Genomic DNA, 15,158 nt, shown 5'->3' on the forward strand with positions numbered 1-15,158 from the left:
TGAAAAAACAAAATTGTTAATTATAGAACCTAAAAACTCTGCATGTAATAACCTAGAACACTGTCTGAGACTTGATGGTTGCTCTGTCAATTCTTCGTCATCAGTTAGGAACCTAGGTGTGCTATTTGATCGCAATCTTTCCTTAGAAAGCCACGTTTCTAGCATTTGTAAAACTGTATTTTTCCATCTCAAAAATATATCTAAATTACGGCCTATGCTCTCAATGTCAAATGCAGAAATGTTAATCCATGCATTTATGACCTCAAGGTTAGATTATTGTAATGCTTTATTGGGTGGTTGTTCTGCACGCTTAGTAAACAAACTACAGCTAGTCCAAAATGCAGCAGCAAGAGTTCTTACTAGAACCAGGAAGTATGACCATATTAGCCCGGTCCTGTCAACACTGCACTGGCTCCCTATCAAACATCATATAGATCCAGTCTGTGTCCAGATCAGAGGGTCACTGCAGTCACCCGGATCCAGTACGTATCCAGACCAGATGGTGGATCAGCACCTGGAAAGGACCTCTACTGCCCTGAAAGACAGCGGAGACCAGGACAACTAGAGCCCCAGATACAGGGGCGATTTGTCCACAAATGGCTTAAATGAACAACTACTAGTGGATTAGAAAAAAAAAAAAAATTAGTCGGCGGCAGCCCTTATTCCACATATTTTCGAACCAACAGACCATTTTGAGTTGAGCAGGCGACCCCACGGAATGAGTGAGCGGATCGGGATATTCAGAAATGCGCTCTCCGCTCACGAGCTCTGATCAGAACAAACCCGAACCTCACTGTCTACTGAACTTGCAGAAGCATCAAAATAGACATAGCCAGACTAGACTCTTTTAGTACAAATTATGAGCTCATTGATGATTTTTTTTATATTTCTTGACAAAATTAGAATATAATAAGTTTTTTTCTTTTTTTTGGGTGGGCCTGTTGAAAAGGATGACGCCGTGGATTAATTAATATTATAGGCCAGGGAGGTTCCCAGAAAAAAATGAGGGAAGCGGGTCGGGTACAATATTTTCTTTTCTTTTTTTGCGGTCCGAGGCGGGTTAGTTGAAAATGTCGGTCAGGTGCGGGTTATTTATACATTGACCCGCGCATCACTGGTGTACACTGCTCCGGGTGTGTGTTCACTGCTTGGATGGGTTAAATGCAGAGCACCAAATCCGAGTATGGGTTACCACACTTGGCAAATGTCACAACTTTCACTTTAATTATATATGATAAAATATCAGATAATAATAAAAAATATATAATTTAGCAATATACAAGAAATCTAATTTTGTAGAAAATCCAGTACTATGAACATGCTATAATTATATTTATGTAAAACTGTACCTGAGATCAGTGTTTGTATCTCCACTCTTAAACTTTACTGGAGGATCCATAGACGCATCACTCCTCACAGACACACAGCTGGACTCTTCTGATCAACTGAACTATTAACAGAGAGATTTAATGTTTCATGATGATTATAATTTAAGTATTTTTCATCAAAAACACTAAATTATGAGTCTTTTTTTTAATAAATTCTTCATTTTAACTTAAAACTCTCAAGACACAAAAACACGAAGGAGAGACCCATCTCCCATCACTGAAGGTGATTTAATACAGTGTTTCTTCAAAGTACCTGCATCCTGGAGAAAACTCTTGATCTGTGGATGTTTGTGTGTCCTCCATGATGAAACAGAATCTGATCTCCAGCACTGACTCTGAATAGAAATGACAAACAAACTCAATAATTCAGCTGAACGGATCCTGAGAGAAACAGATCATGAGATACACATGTTCAGATACACAATGTTAGTCGTGTGTTAACAAATGATCCAATAAACCACACACAATCCTAAACACCAATCAAACCACCTTCATCTGCTCGAAAAAGAAAATATTAAACATATAAAATAAACATATAGAACATATAAAACTAAACGTCGTTTAGAGGAAATCTGAAAGCGGAAGTCACTGTAAAGCACTCAGCACTCACCTTATTTACACAGATTCACAAAATCCACCGCCTTTCTATGAAGCAGATGCACAAAAATCATGACTTAGTTCCTATGAAACACTTTGATATTCTATTTAAAATCGATTCGGGCGTTTTAAATGGAGAAACATCAACTCTGAACATTTGCTTTCACTTTTGATTTGTGAAGCGAAAAACAATGATGGCGTCACTTCCTGAGCGCGATCTCTCATCCGGTGCACGTTTGATCCAGTTTTACAGGCTTTCACGTCTGTCTAGCATACTAATAGATCAGATCAAACTTCAAGTTATTTGTTAACCTCAACACACAGTGGGAAAACGTTACGAATACGTATTAGCATACAAAATCATTAATAAATAAAAAAAAGTTTAAAAAGCATTTGTACAAAAAGGAGCCTCAAAGGGAGTTTATTAAATAATCTGAGTTGCGAGTTTCAGTATAAATAGGCTGTTCCTGTTCTGCTTCACAACAACATCCCATAAAGAATGAATTCCATAAACAATCCCTCTTATTTCTTACTCATGTGTCAAAACAGTTCATAAAATCCCGAATTCATTAGGTTACACAATAAAAATGCATAAGCATGAAAAGTAAGAAATGTAAAATATAAAACATGGCTAATAGCGATAATTTTTAAAAGATAAAAAAAATTAAATGAAATGATAAATTACATTAAAGGCTAATGATTCCATATTATTGTATGATTACATGATATGAAGTGATAAATGAATAAAAAAAAATTAAATAAAACACGTCACAAATTTATTATTGCTCTCTTGAAGCAACACACAGTTTTCATTTAAGGATCCTTCACTTATAAATGTCAAGAGTATATTTGACAAACAAACTAAGGAATAAATAAATGGGCTAATACAGGGATTCCCAAAGTGTGTACGCGAGCTACCACCAGGGGGTGCGCGAGAGGAAAAATGTAATGGCGGTCTGTTTTTTTAAGTGGGATTTTTCCATACAATAAAAAACATGAACAGTAAACATTTTCTTTGTAATCGCTTTTTAAAAAAAACAAAAATATATAATTTATTAGTTTTTGATGGAAACGTAGAAGATAGATGCTGTCTTCTACGCACTGTTCTTCTTTTATGTGCTGCAGGCTAGGCTATATGCGTGCAAACTCGTTTCATTCATTCCATAATATATATTATAAATATGCTTAACTGGCTGAAATCAGGGAAACTGTCAAGTGGGACATCTTATGAAAAAGTTGTTAGTCAGGAGGAGAGGGGCCAAGAGAGAGTGAGGATTTGCAGGCAACAGAGAACGAGAATAGAGAAAGAAAATGAGCGAAGAAAAAATCTTGAGGAAATCTCTCTCTCGCTGCAGGCTGAGCGACTTTTATCGGGCGCCGTTTGTAAAGCTGCTCATGCTGAAAATAGCAGCAACATTTTGTCACATTTAGCTTAACAATGTAAAAAAAAAACGGTATGAATTTTTTGACGGTCACTTTTTAGCACATTTACAACAATATTTGTCAACTTAGAGATATTTTAAATAGTTAAATATTAATATTAAATGTTAAATCTAAATGTTAAATCTAAATGCTAAATCTAAATCTAAATGTTAAATCTAAATCTAAATCTAAATGCTAAATCTAAATCTAAATGTTAAATCTAAATGTTAAATCTAAATCTTAAATCTAAATATAAATATTAAAGGCCGTGTTGCAGGGTTAATTTTTTTAACGAATTTGTGCAATTTGCTTGTTGGTAATAAACATTTAAACTGTTATCCATTGTATTTTATGTTGTTGGGTATCACAAAACGGAATATAATACGAAAAAGTAGGTACTATCTTACAGCGGTCTCCTTTCTCCCACAATGCATTGCATCACGTCACGTTGGGGAGAGAATTTACCAAAGCCCGCCTTGAGATTATTGAGAGTGACTAGAGAGACGCGTAGTAGACGAGAGTATTCAGATAGCGCAGATTATAGATAAATAGATAGATATAGATAGATAGACAGACAGACAGACAGATAGATATCGACCAACAGCGACCCAAACGCACTCACTTCCCTACAGCACAAGCTTTCCAACACAGTTTCCATGGGACAGCACCGCCCACACAAGCACCTGCCAAACACAGCGACAGACACACGGATACGTTTGCAACAACTTTTTCACTGGAGGAAGAGATAAACGCTTAGAAACGCCCATATAGCTAGCATGATGCCTTTTATTTCTAGATGACAAAGACAACGTTTACCAGTTCTACGACACTATGACAAAGGTTACCGGTACTTATCTGAACTAACGTCATGAATCATGATAACTGCCACTAGATATAAAGAAAACGTTGATTTTTCACTCGGTGCTACTCAATGACAGTAAAAATAAAATAATATATATATATATATATATATATATATATATATATATATATATATATATATATATATATATATATATATATATATATATATATATGTGTGTGTGTGTGTGTGTGTGTGTCGTTATTGTGCACTGCTGCTCGTAGACTAGCTCCAGTGCTCATTGCTGCGATGCTAAACGATAGCAACTCACCAGGACACTTCACCAACTCTCCACTCATTCTCTTCGGACCATGCATTTAATAAGCTTTGACGGACATCAGTTCTTGGCAATTCCTCATTTGCCCTCTCATGTCTGGCAGGTTCAAAATTACACAGCTGCAGGTCATCATACATGTTGGCTCTTGCAACCTCTTCCTCATCCCAGTCAGTCGCTATAACGTTAGTTCTGATGCTGCGTTCCAGGCAGGTTTTTGACCTCGTAATCACTATTTCAAACCACGACTAACGACTTTGGCAAGTTGTGCAAGAATTGTAACTAGATTATTTATTTTATTGCAATGTTACATTGACCTAAAATCGTTTTTTCAACATATGCCACTTGCATAAACTGCATTCCTAGGCAGTATTATCCGTAGGGGCTGTCATTGTTGTTTCTCGTGCTGTGTGAGCACGGAACTCGGAGTACATCGATCTAGTACGAGACACGAGTTCACGGGTGGGAAGTCACGAGTTTGATTGCCGTTCCTGTGCACTTTCACGGGTTTAAGGTTGGAAAAACACGGGTTACGGGTTGCCTGGAACGCGGCATCATACTAGACTGAGGCTACCTTTCCTCGACTTCTCCCCAACGTGACGTCATCGCCGAGTTGCGTAAAAAAAAACGTTAATACCAAAAACGTAAAAAATAGGTCTTTAAGACCATTTTTGAGACATTTTAAAAATGATATACATATCTTGAGTGATTTATGTACCCATTAATCGAAAGTGGTGGTTAACCTGCAACATGGCCTTTAAATCTAAATATTAAATCTAAATCTAAATGTTAAATCTATCCATCCATCCATCCATCTTCTTCCCCTTATCCGGGGCCGGGTCGCAGGGGCAGCAGTCTAAGCAGAGAGCCCCAGACTTCCCTCTCCCTCGACACTTCCTCCAGCTCTTCTGGGGGGACACCGAGGCGTTCCCAGGCCAGCCGGGAGACATAGTCTCTCCAGCGTGTCCTAGGTCTCCCCCGGGGTCTCCTCCCAGTGGGACGCGCCTGGAACACCTTCCCGGGAAGGCTTCCAGGAGGCATCCGGAACAGATGCCCGAGCCACCTCAGCTGACCCCTCTCTATGTGGAGGAGCAGCGGCTCTACTCTGAGCTCCTCCCGGGTAACTGAGCTTCTCACCCTATCTCTAAGGGATCGCCCAGCCACCCTGCGGAGAAAGCTCATTTCGGCCGCCTGTATCCGGGATCTTGTCCTTTCGGTCATGACCCAAAGCTCATGACCATAGGTGAGAGTAGGAACGTAGATTGACCGGTAAATCGAGAGCTTCGCATGCGGCTCAGCTCTTTCTTCACCAAGACAGACCGGTACATCGACCGCATTACTGCAGAAGCTGCACCGATCCGTCTGTCAATCTCCCGTTCTATCCTTCCCTCACTCGTGAACAAGACCCCAAGATACTTAAACTCCTCCACTTGAGGCAGGAACTCTCCACCAACCTGAAGTGGGCAAGCCACCCTTTTCCGACTGAGGACCATGGCCTTGGATTTGGAGGTGCTGATTCTCATCCCAGCCGCTTTACACTCGGCTGCAAACCGTCCCAGTGCATGCTGAAGGTCCTGGCTTGATGAGGCCAACACGACAACATCATCCGCAAAGAGCAGAGACGAAATCGTGTTGTCACCAAACCTGACCCCCTCCGGCCCCTGGCTGCGCCTAGAAATTCTGTCCATAAAAATCATGAACAGAACCGGCCACAAGTGGAGTCCAACACGCACCGGGAACAAGTCTGACTTACTGCTGGCAATACGAACCAAGCTCCTGCTCCGGTCGTACAGGGACCGGATAGCCCTTAGCAAAGGGCCCCGGACCCCATACTCCCGGAGCACCCTCCACAGGCCGCCGCGAGGGACACAGTCGAATGCCTTCTCCAAATCCACAAAGCACATGTGGACTGGTTGGGCAAACTCCCATGAACCCTCCAGCACCCCGTAGAGGGTATAGAGCTGGTCCAGTGTTCCACGGCCTGGACGAAAACCACACTGTTCCTCCTGAATCTGAGGTTCTACTACAGGTAGAACCTCCATCCATCCATCCATCTTCTACCGCTTATCCGGGGCCAGGTCGCGGGGGCAGCAGTCTAAGCAGAGAACCCCAGACTTCCCTCTCCCTAGACACTTCCTCCAGCTCTTCTGGGGGGACACCGAGGCGTTCCCAGGCCAGCCGGGAGGCATAGTCTCTCCAGCGTGTCCTAGGTCTTCCCCGGGGTCTCCTCCCAGTGGGATGTGCCCGGAACACCTTCCCGGGAAGGCGTCCAGGAGGCATCCGGAACAGATGCCCGAGCCACCTCAGCTGACCCCTCTCGATGTGGAGGAGCAGCGGCTCTACTCTGAGCTCCTCCCGGGTGACTGAGCTTCTCACCCTATCTCTAAGGGATCGCCCAGCCACCCTGCGGAGAAAGCACATTTCGGCCGCCTGTATCCGGGATCTTGTCCTTTCGGTCATGACCCAAAGCTCATGACCATAGGTGAGAGTAGGAACGTAGATTGACCGGTAAATCGAGAGCTTCGCCTTGCGGCTCAGCTCTTTCTTCACCACGACAGACCGGTACATCGACCGCATTACTGCAGAAGCTGCACCGATCCGTCTGTCAATCTCCCGTTCCATCCTTCCCTCACTCGTGAACAAGACCCCAAGATACTTAAACTCCTCCACTTGAGGCAGGAACTCTCCACCAACCTGAAGTGGGCAAGCCACCCTTTTCTGACTGAGGACCATGGCCTCGGATTTGGAGGTGCTGATTCTCATCCCAGGTAGAACCTGTTAAATCTAAATGTTAAATCTAAATCTAAATGTTAAATCTAAATGTTAAATCTAAATGTTAAATCTAAATCTAAATGTTAAATCTAAATGTTAAATCTAAATCTAAATCTAAATGTTGAATCTAAATGTTTCGGATGAAACTAAATATTTAGCTAATATGCAAATTCAAAATGCCGGAAGTGCCAAAATAAAAGCTCGATGAGGTCAGTGTGTGTTTATAGCATCGTGTCAAATAAGGAACGAATAAAAATCATCTCATCCGAGGAAATTGACTCTTGGACATGGATTATCGTGATAATGACTACCGTATTTTCCGGACTATAAGTCGCACTTTTTTCATAGTTTGGCTGGTCCTGCAACTTAACAAATTAATTTGACATGAACCAAGAGAAAACATGACCATCTACAGCCACGAGAGGGCGCTCTTTGCTGCTTAATGCTCCTGTAGTTTTTATATTTTTAACTCCACTAATGTGATTTTTTTATATATATATATAGAATTAGAAAACCCCAAATTGTTATCTCTATAATATTTTTTCAATTATTTTATGTGATTTTTTTTTTCTTGTATAGGATCTCATATGATGAGCACGTTACATTTTTATTTACTGTTTTATGGTGTTATGATTGTTATTGTTAAATACAACCGTTTTACCCTGATCTTTTATGTTATAAGTTTGGCAATAATAATAAAAAGAGGTACAGGTGCCACTACCACTTCACAGCATCACTAACTCCACAGTCCAGTACAGTTTCTCTCAGCGACTCGTCGAACAGCTGCTCGAAGATCTCACCTTTGGAGAAGACTGATGGTTTTATACTCTAAAAATGTAAGTATTACTACCCAAAAATGAAGATTACCCCATAATGAACTGCATCCTTTGCCCACACCAACACTTACATGCAATAATAATGATAAATGCCAACCAATAATTATATAAATTTTTTTCCTTAAAATTACATTTTTAGAAGCAAAATGTATTTTCTGTCGTGACATAGCTATACATGAATATACACTAATGCAGTTGATGTGAATGCATCAGTTTTCAGTCAAGCAATTAATACACAAATAGATAAAATATTTATATTTTATTTACTGACAACAAGAAACATGTTTAAATAATTAAAAGAATGTATAAATGTTAGCATCACAATAAATGCATACATGTACAAGTCAACAACACATGATACAAAGCTTCATTCAAACTTACTGTTCTAATAATCATGTATTTACAGATGGTGAACCCCACATCTTACTCTCATCTCAACACAGCTGCTCTGATTCTGCTGCTGTGCTGTGCTTCACAGTCTCACTCTTCTCAACGGGGATGTCTTTGAGCAACAGGATGAGGAAGACCATGATGTCGGCTCTCTGAACCACACAACCTTGAAGCGAGAGCAGAAGAACACGTGCAGGACAATCTGACTGCTGCTGTGTCTGCTCCAAAACAATCGTGTGCCTGCTCTCCACGAGCACCACTACCTTTAAAACATTTACACATAGTTTACAAGTACATGCATTAATTTATTACTTTTGTAGTGGGCTAAACCACTGAACTGGTTCTAAACCACAAGTAAGTCTGTGAGCACGGCTCTTTTCTCCAGGTGGATCAGAGGATTGTAGGCCCCTGTAATAAGAGCACTGTCAATCACTTCAGATAAAAGCTCCATCACATTTTTTGATGATGCTTTTTGAAGCTTCTGAAAGTCAGCCTTCATTGTATAAACAGAAACCAGCAGAACAAACTTTACCAAAATCAAATCCTCTGTGTCTTTTGGTCTTTCTGTAGATGCTCTCGCTGCTCTGGGGTCACCGATGAGGAAGAGACCACAGCAGCATCTGGTCCTGATGAAAGCTGGAGTGATGGAGCACCTCATCCATATCTCTGGACCATGTCCGGATGCTGCAGTGGACTTCTCCATCCTCAGTGCACACACCAGTCTGCAGACATTTTCATAACCTACACAAATACACACACACACAATACAAAAAGTCATTACATTATTCTTTTTTTCAGGTTTTCCCTCTTTTTCACCTTTCCTTGCAGGTCCTGCTCCACCACAAAAGATCTGCAGCAAATGCACAGAAATCAACAATAAGAAAAGTGCTGTTATAACTCTTTGAAATTACACTAATTAAAATGTTTCATTTATTTTTGTAGTGTTCTTACACAAATCCTTTGATGGCAGCATTCCTTCATCAGTCACTCTACAGCAGATAAACATCATCTGTTCCTGTAACATCCAGACAAGAGTCAGTCTCCTCTGTGATTTATCTGTGATATACTGCATCTGCATGTTGAGTTAGTAAATGATGTAACTCGCTTTTTATCCAACACAAATGTTCCTAAAATGATCAATATTGCAAATGGACAAATAAAATAGATAACCTGTGTTTAGTTACTGTATGTAGATGTGTTTGATTACATGACTTACACTCATCTAAAGCAGTGTTGACAACTATGAGTGAACTCAGATGCCTGTTTCATGTCTGTTAAATGTGCTCACTTGCAATACTTATCAAAGACTATCCTGTCAGATGATAGACATTTAGTAATAGTCTTCAAGATGTATATATGGTTTATGTAAATCCACTTTTGAGTCGTGCAGTTAATAAGCCAGGATCAGGCCATGGCTCAATTAGTCTTGCCTGTGAAAACGGAGGATAGCGTCTTTACACCTTTTGCTTATATGTTGCTGACTTTACACCTTAGATTTAATAGATTATTAACTCCAAAATCAATACCACTGTATGAAAATAACTTAAATTTAAATAATTATTTTGTGGAAAAAAATATATTCTCACCATTGTAACTCACAGCAAGCCGTCATATTCGTCTTCTTCCCAGTTTAACGGCGGTTGGCATCAGCTTATTGGCGCAATACCGCCCTCTTCTGTTCCGGAGTGTGGATCAGATAATAAAACTAAACGTACACATCACTCACATTGTTCCCTAACATTAATATCTACATACACTAGCGTACTCTTCAAATACAGTTTCTCCAAACGTGTTTATTACTTTAGGTAGTCATTATCAAGATAATCCATGTCCAAGAGTCAATTTCCTCGGATGAGATGATTTTTATTCGTTCCTTATTTAACACGATGCTATAAACACACACTGACCTCATCGAGCTTTTATTTTGGCACTTCCGGCTTTTTGAATTTGCATATTAGCAAAATATTTAGTTTCAACCGAAACATTTAGATTCAACATTTAGATTTAGATTTAGATTTAACATTTAGATTTAACATTTATATTTAGATTTAACATTTAGATTCAACATTTAGATTTAGATTTAACATTTAGATTTAGATTTAACATTTAGATTTAACATTTAGATTTAACATTTAGATTTAGATTTCTATTTAACATATAGATTCAACATTTAGATTTAGATTTATATTTAACATTTATATTTAACATTTAGATTTAGATTTATATTTAACATTAAGATTTTATATTTACATTTAGATTTAGATTTAACATTTAGATTTAGATTTAACATTTAGATTTAGATTTAGCATTTAGATTTAACATTTAACATTTAGGTGTAACATTTAATATTTATATTTAACTATTTAAAATATCTCTAAGTTGACAAATATTGTTGTAAATGTGCTAAAAAGTGACCGTCAAAAAGGTTTTTTAAACATTGTTTGAAGCTAAATGTGACAAAATGTTGCTGCTATTTTCAGCATGAGCTGCTTTACAAACGGCACCCGATAGACTTTTGCGCTGCACTTGAAAAGTTACAGAAGCATCCTCTTTTATTTTATTTTATGTTTGAGCCTATGCGCTTGCAACTTAATTATGTTGTGGATCATGTGTAGGCTTATTTTATTGTCGCACTTGAAAAGTTTCAGATTGATACTCGTTTTTTATTTATTTTATCTATTTCAGAGCTTATTCTCTTTAATGATGTGGATCTAATTTCCATAACCGTTGTGTTATAGTGGTTCTCAACCTTTTTTTCCAGCGGGCCGCACTATGGTCCAAGTCCAAGTGCAAGCGGGCCGCACGCATATCATTTACATATTACGTCACCAATACAAACCAACCTGATTTATAATACTATAGCATAAATATTATGATATCTAATCGATTACATTAATTTAAATAAATAAATAATTCTACCATATAAACAAAACTCCTCATGCTGTCGGGAGCTGAACAATTTTGTGAAATTCGGCTCAAAAAGATTAACAGCACAAAGAAGTTGCGATTGTAAAGCCTGTGTTATAGTTTCCGCATGAGCAATCCGGACGCGGACACAGCCAGCGCGGACGCGGACTTCCATTTATTCTTCCGAATGCACACGCTGATGGTCCGCTCTGCAACAAACATGTTAACAAACAATTGCCCAGAATTATTGCACATCTGTCTGTCTTTACATTCTTTTATTGACAGATTGCACATGTTCGAGTAGCAATGGGCTTCTTCACACTGCCTCCACATGTGCAATTGTGCTTTTGAAGCCTACTGACCACGCACACCTCATAAAAAATGGGAGGCACGCGTTCGTCCTCTCAGAGCCTCCGCACCACCATTCGCTGGCATTTTCCACATTTCTTTTTTTTCTCCCTTAAAAACAAAGTTGTCCATTCTGATGCTCAATTTTACCTTAACTAATGGCTGTTGATGACTATTTGAATTGAATTTGGCAAAAGTGGGTGCTTGTATGTGTTTGTTAAATGCGTAATGTTATGTGACTAGGTCTGCTCATGTCTGAAAATAATATATGAAACACAAAATAATTTAACATAAAAAACATTAGGCTATAGCTTATATTTCTTAAGTACATTTTTTAATTAATGTAAAAAAAAATTGTAAAACTGAAAAAAAAAATTAATTGTGTTCAGCATGTTGGGCCGCATTTGAATTTGAATTGAATTTGTCACTCGTCCTCTTAAAAGTGGAAGTTTGTGTGTAGCTTTGTTATTGCAGTGTTCATTATAAATAATTTATCCATGCACTTAATTTTTTATTTAATTTTTTTATTCATGTGCCCTCATAATCTTTCATCAGAAATGCGCTTTCTCGCAGAATTAGGCTACTTTAATATTGTTTGCCATGGGTTGTCTTTCATGTCCACAGGTTGTAGTGACCCAAAAAACGTGATATTTAGCCCCTGGAATATGAAGTATACTGGAGAATCCCCAGCAAAAAAAATTTAGGTTCCTTGCGTAACCCCGGTTCTCTGAGAACAGAGCGAGGTATCTCACTATGGGAAACACCCCAGGCATGATAGACTATGGAAGCACCGATTACACCACGTCTACACATCCAGATGGTAAAATCTGATAAAAGCCGCTGCATAAATATCTCTCACCGAAATCCCCTTGAACAATGCCCACGAGGTAGACATACCCCTTGTTGAATGAGCCCTTAAGCCTGCTGGGGAATGAAGACCCATAGATGTAGAGGCCAATTCAATCGACTCCGCCATCCAATGGGAAAGGAGCTGTGGGGCGATCAGCTAACCCTTACATTGAGTGGCCCATGAAACGAATAACTGATCATTCTTCCTGAATGATTATGTCCTGTTTACATAATACCGTAACGCTCATACAGGACACAAAGTGTGTAATTTCCACTCCTCCTCCAAAGTAGAGCAGTTATAAGTTGAATCAATGACTTTGGGACTGAAAGCCGGGTAAGGCAGTAACGTAACCTTGCTCTCATCCTGACTAAACTCCAGACATGTAACTTACACACTCGCTTAGCTGAGGCTAAAGCAAGTAGTAAGACCGTTTTCAGAGATAGGATATTAGTATCAACACTCTCCTGAGGTTTAAATGGGGCCTGAATTAAAGCATTCAGAACCATGGACAAGTGCATTGACGGGACCAGATTCTGAGTTACTGGTCTCAAATGCTTCACCCCCTTCATAAAACGGCATATAAGAAAGGTGCCATCCAACTGAAACTTTAATAGGAAAATAAGCTTTCCCATTCTCACAGCGCACTGAAAAGGAATAACTCCTTTATGAGTACATTTAAGACCATACAGTGAGCACGTTGACGGAGCTCTAGTGCTAGGATATTGTTTACAACCTCCTGTGGAAGCCCAAGAGTGTATACATTTAACCCTTCACAAGTCAGATCCAAAGGTCAACTCGTTCTGGGTGTGGATGAAATATCTGCCCACCACGGCTAACAAGGGGCTATGTGAAGTCAAGTCAAGTCAAGTCACCTTTATTTATATAGTGCTTTAATCAAAATACATTGCGTCAAAGCAACTGAACAACATTCATTAGGAAAACAGTGTCAATAATGCAAAATGATAGTTAAAGGCAGTTCATCATTGGATTAAGTGATGTCATCTCTGTTCAGTTTAAATAGTGTCTGTGCATTTATTTGCAATCAAGTCAACGATATCGCTGTAGATGAAGTGACCCCAACTAAGCAAGCCAGAGGCGACAGCGGCAAGGAACCGAAACTCCATCGGTGACAGAATGGAGAAAAAAACCTTGGGAGAAACCAGGCTCAGTTGGGTGTCCAGTTCTCCTCTGACCAGACGAAACCAGTAGTTCAATTCCAGGCTGCAGCAAAGTCAGATTGTGCAGAAGAATCATCTGTTTCCTGTGGTCTTGTCCTGGTGCTCCTCTGAGACAAGGTCTTTACAGGGGATCTGTATCTGGGGCTCTAGTTGTCCTGGTCTCCGCTGTCTTTCAGGGATGTAGAGGTCCTTTCTAGGTGCTGATCCACCATCTGGTCTGGATACGTACTGGATCCGGGTGACTGCAGTGACCCTCTGATCTGGACACAGACTGGATCTGGTGGCCACGGTGACCTCGGAACAAGAGAGAAACAGACAAATATTAGCGTAGATGCCATTCTTCTAATGATGTAGCAAGTACATAGGGTGTTATGGGAAGTGTTTCCGGTTCCGGTTTACCTAATTAATGCAGCCTAAAAATCCTTTAATGGATTTGGATATTAAAAGCATATTAGTATGTTATGTGTAAGCCAGTTTAAAGAGATGGGTCTAGATTTAAATCTGATTTTGATATTCTAGGTATTATCAAATTGCCTGAGTTTTGAGAACGTAGCGGACGTCTACAGCGATATCGTTGACTTGATTGCAAATAAATGCACAGACACTATTTAACTGAACAGAGATGACATCACTGAATCCAATGATGAACTGCCTTTAACTATCATTTTTGCATTATTGACACTGTTTTCCTAATGAATGTTGTTCAGTTGCCTTGACGCAATGTATTTTGTTTAAAGCGCTATATAAATAAAGGTGACATTGACTTTTGACTTTGACGTAGAGGATTATAATGTAAAAGGAGCTCATTCAAATACTGAGGTGCTAAACCATTCAGGGCTTTATAAGTAATAAGCAATATTTTAAAATCTATGCGATGCTTGATAGGGAGCCAGTGCAGTGTTGACAGGACCGGGCTAATATGGTCATACTTCCTGGTTCTAGTAAGAACTCTTGCTGCTGCATTTTGGACTAGCTGTAGTTTGTTTACTAAGCGTGCAGAACAACCACCCAATAAAGCATTACAATAATCTAACCTTGAGGTCATAAATGCATGGATTAACATTTCTGCATTTGACATTGAGAGCATAGGCCGTAATTTAGATATATTTTTGAGATGGAAAAATGCAGTTTTACAAATGCTATAAACATGGCTTTTTTTATAAGGAAAGATTGCGATCAAATAGCACACCTAGGTTCCTAACTGATGACGAATGAGGCAAGCAGAGTGTTGAAGTCAGCAGCCTGGGGTTTATCTAGGTGAACGTTGAAGTCACCAAGCAGTACCAGAGGAGTACCATCTTCAGGAAAGTTTGATAGCAGCACATCCAACTCCT

At 39.5% G+C, this 15,158-nt stretch overlaps 1 protein-coding gene across 7 annotated transcripts in view; it reads right to left on the reverse strand.

Annotated features, from left to right (window-relative positions):
* Nucleotides 1-2,183, reverse strand: part of LOC132095597 (NACHT, LRR and PYD domains-containing protein 12-like) — a 54,050-nt gene extending 51,867 nt beyond the window's left edge. For all 7 annotated transcript variants that reach the window (XM_059500741.1, XM_059500744.1, XM_059500743.1 and 4 more), the window contains exons 1-2: nt 1,999-2,183; nt 1,642-1,723 (exon numbers count right to left, since the gene is read on the reverse strand). In XM_059500741.1, the coding sequence (XP_059356724.1) occupies nt 1,642-1,691 (50 nt within the window). In that variant the 5' untranslated portion in view covers nt 1,692-1,723; nt 1,999-2,183. The remainder of the gene's footprint in view (nt 1-1,641; nt 1,724-1,998) is intronic.
* Nucleotides 2,184-15,158: the final 12,975 nt, after the last annotated feature.

The sequence above is a fragment of the Carassius carassius genome, chromosome 19 (genome assembly GCF_963082965.1).
Source record: "Carassius carassius chromosome 19, fCarCar2.1, whole genome shotgun sequence".
Lineage (NCBI taxonomy): Eukaryota > Metazoa > Chordata > Actinopteri > Cypriniformes > Cyprinidae > Carassius > Carassius carassius.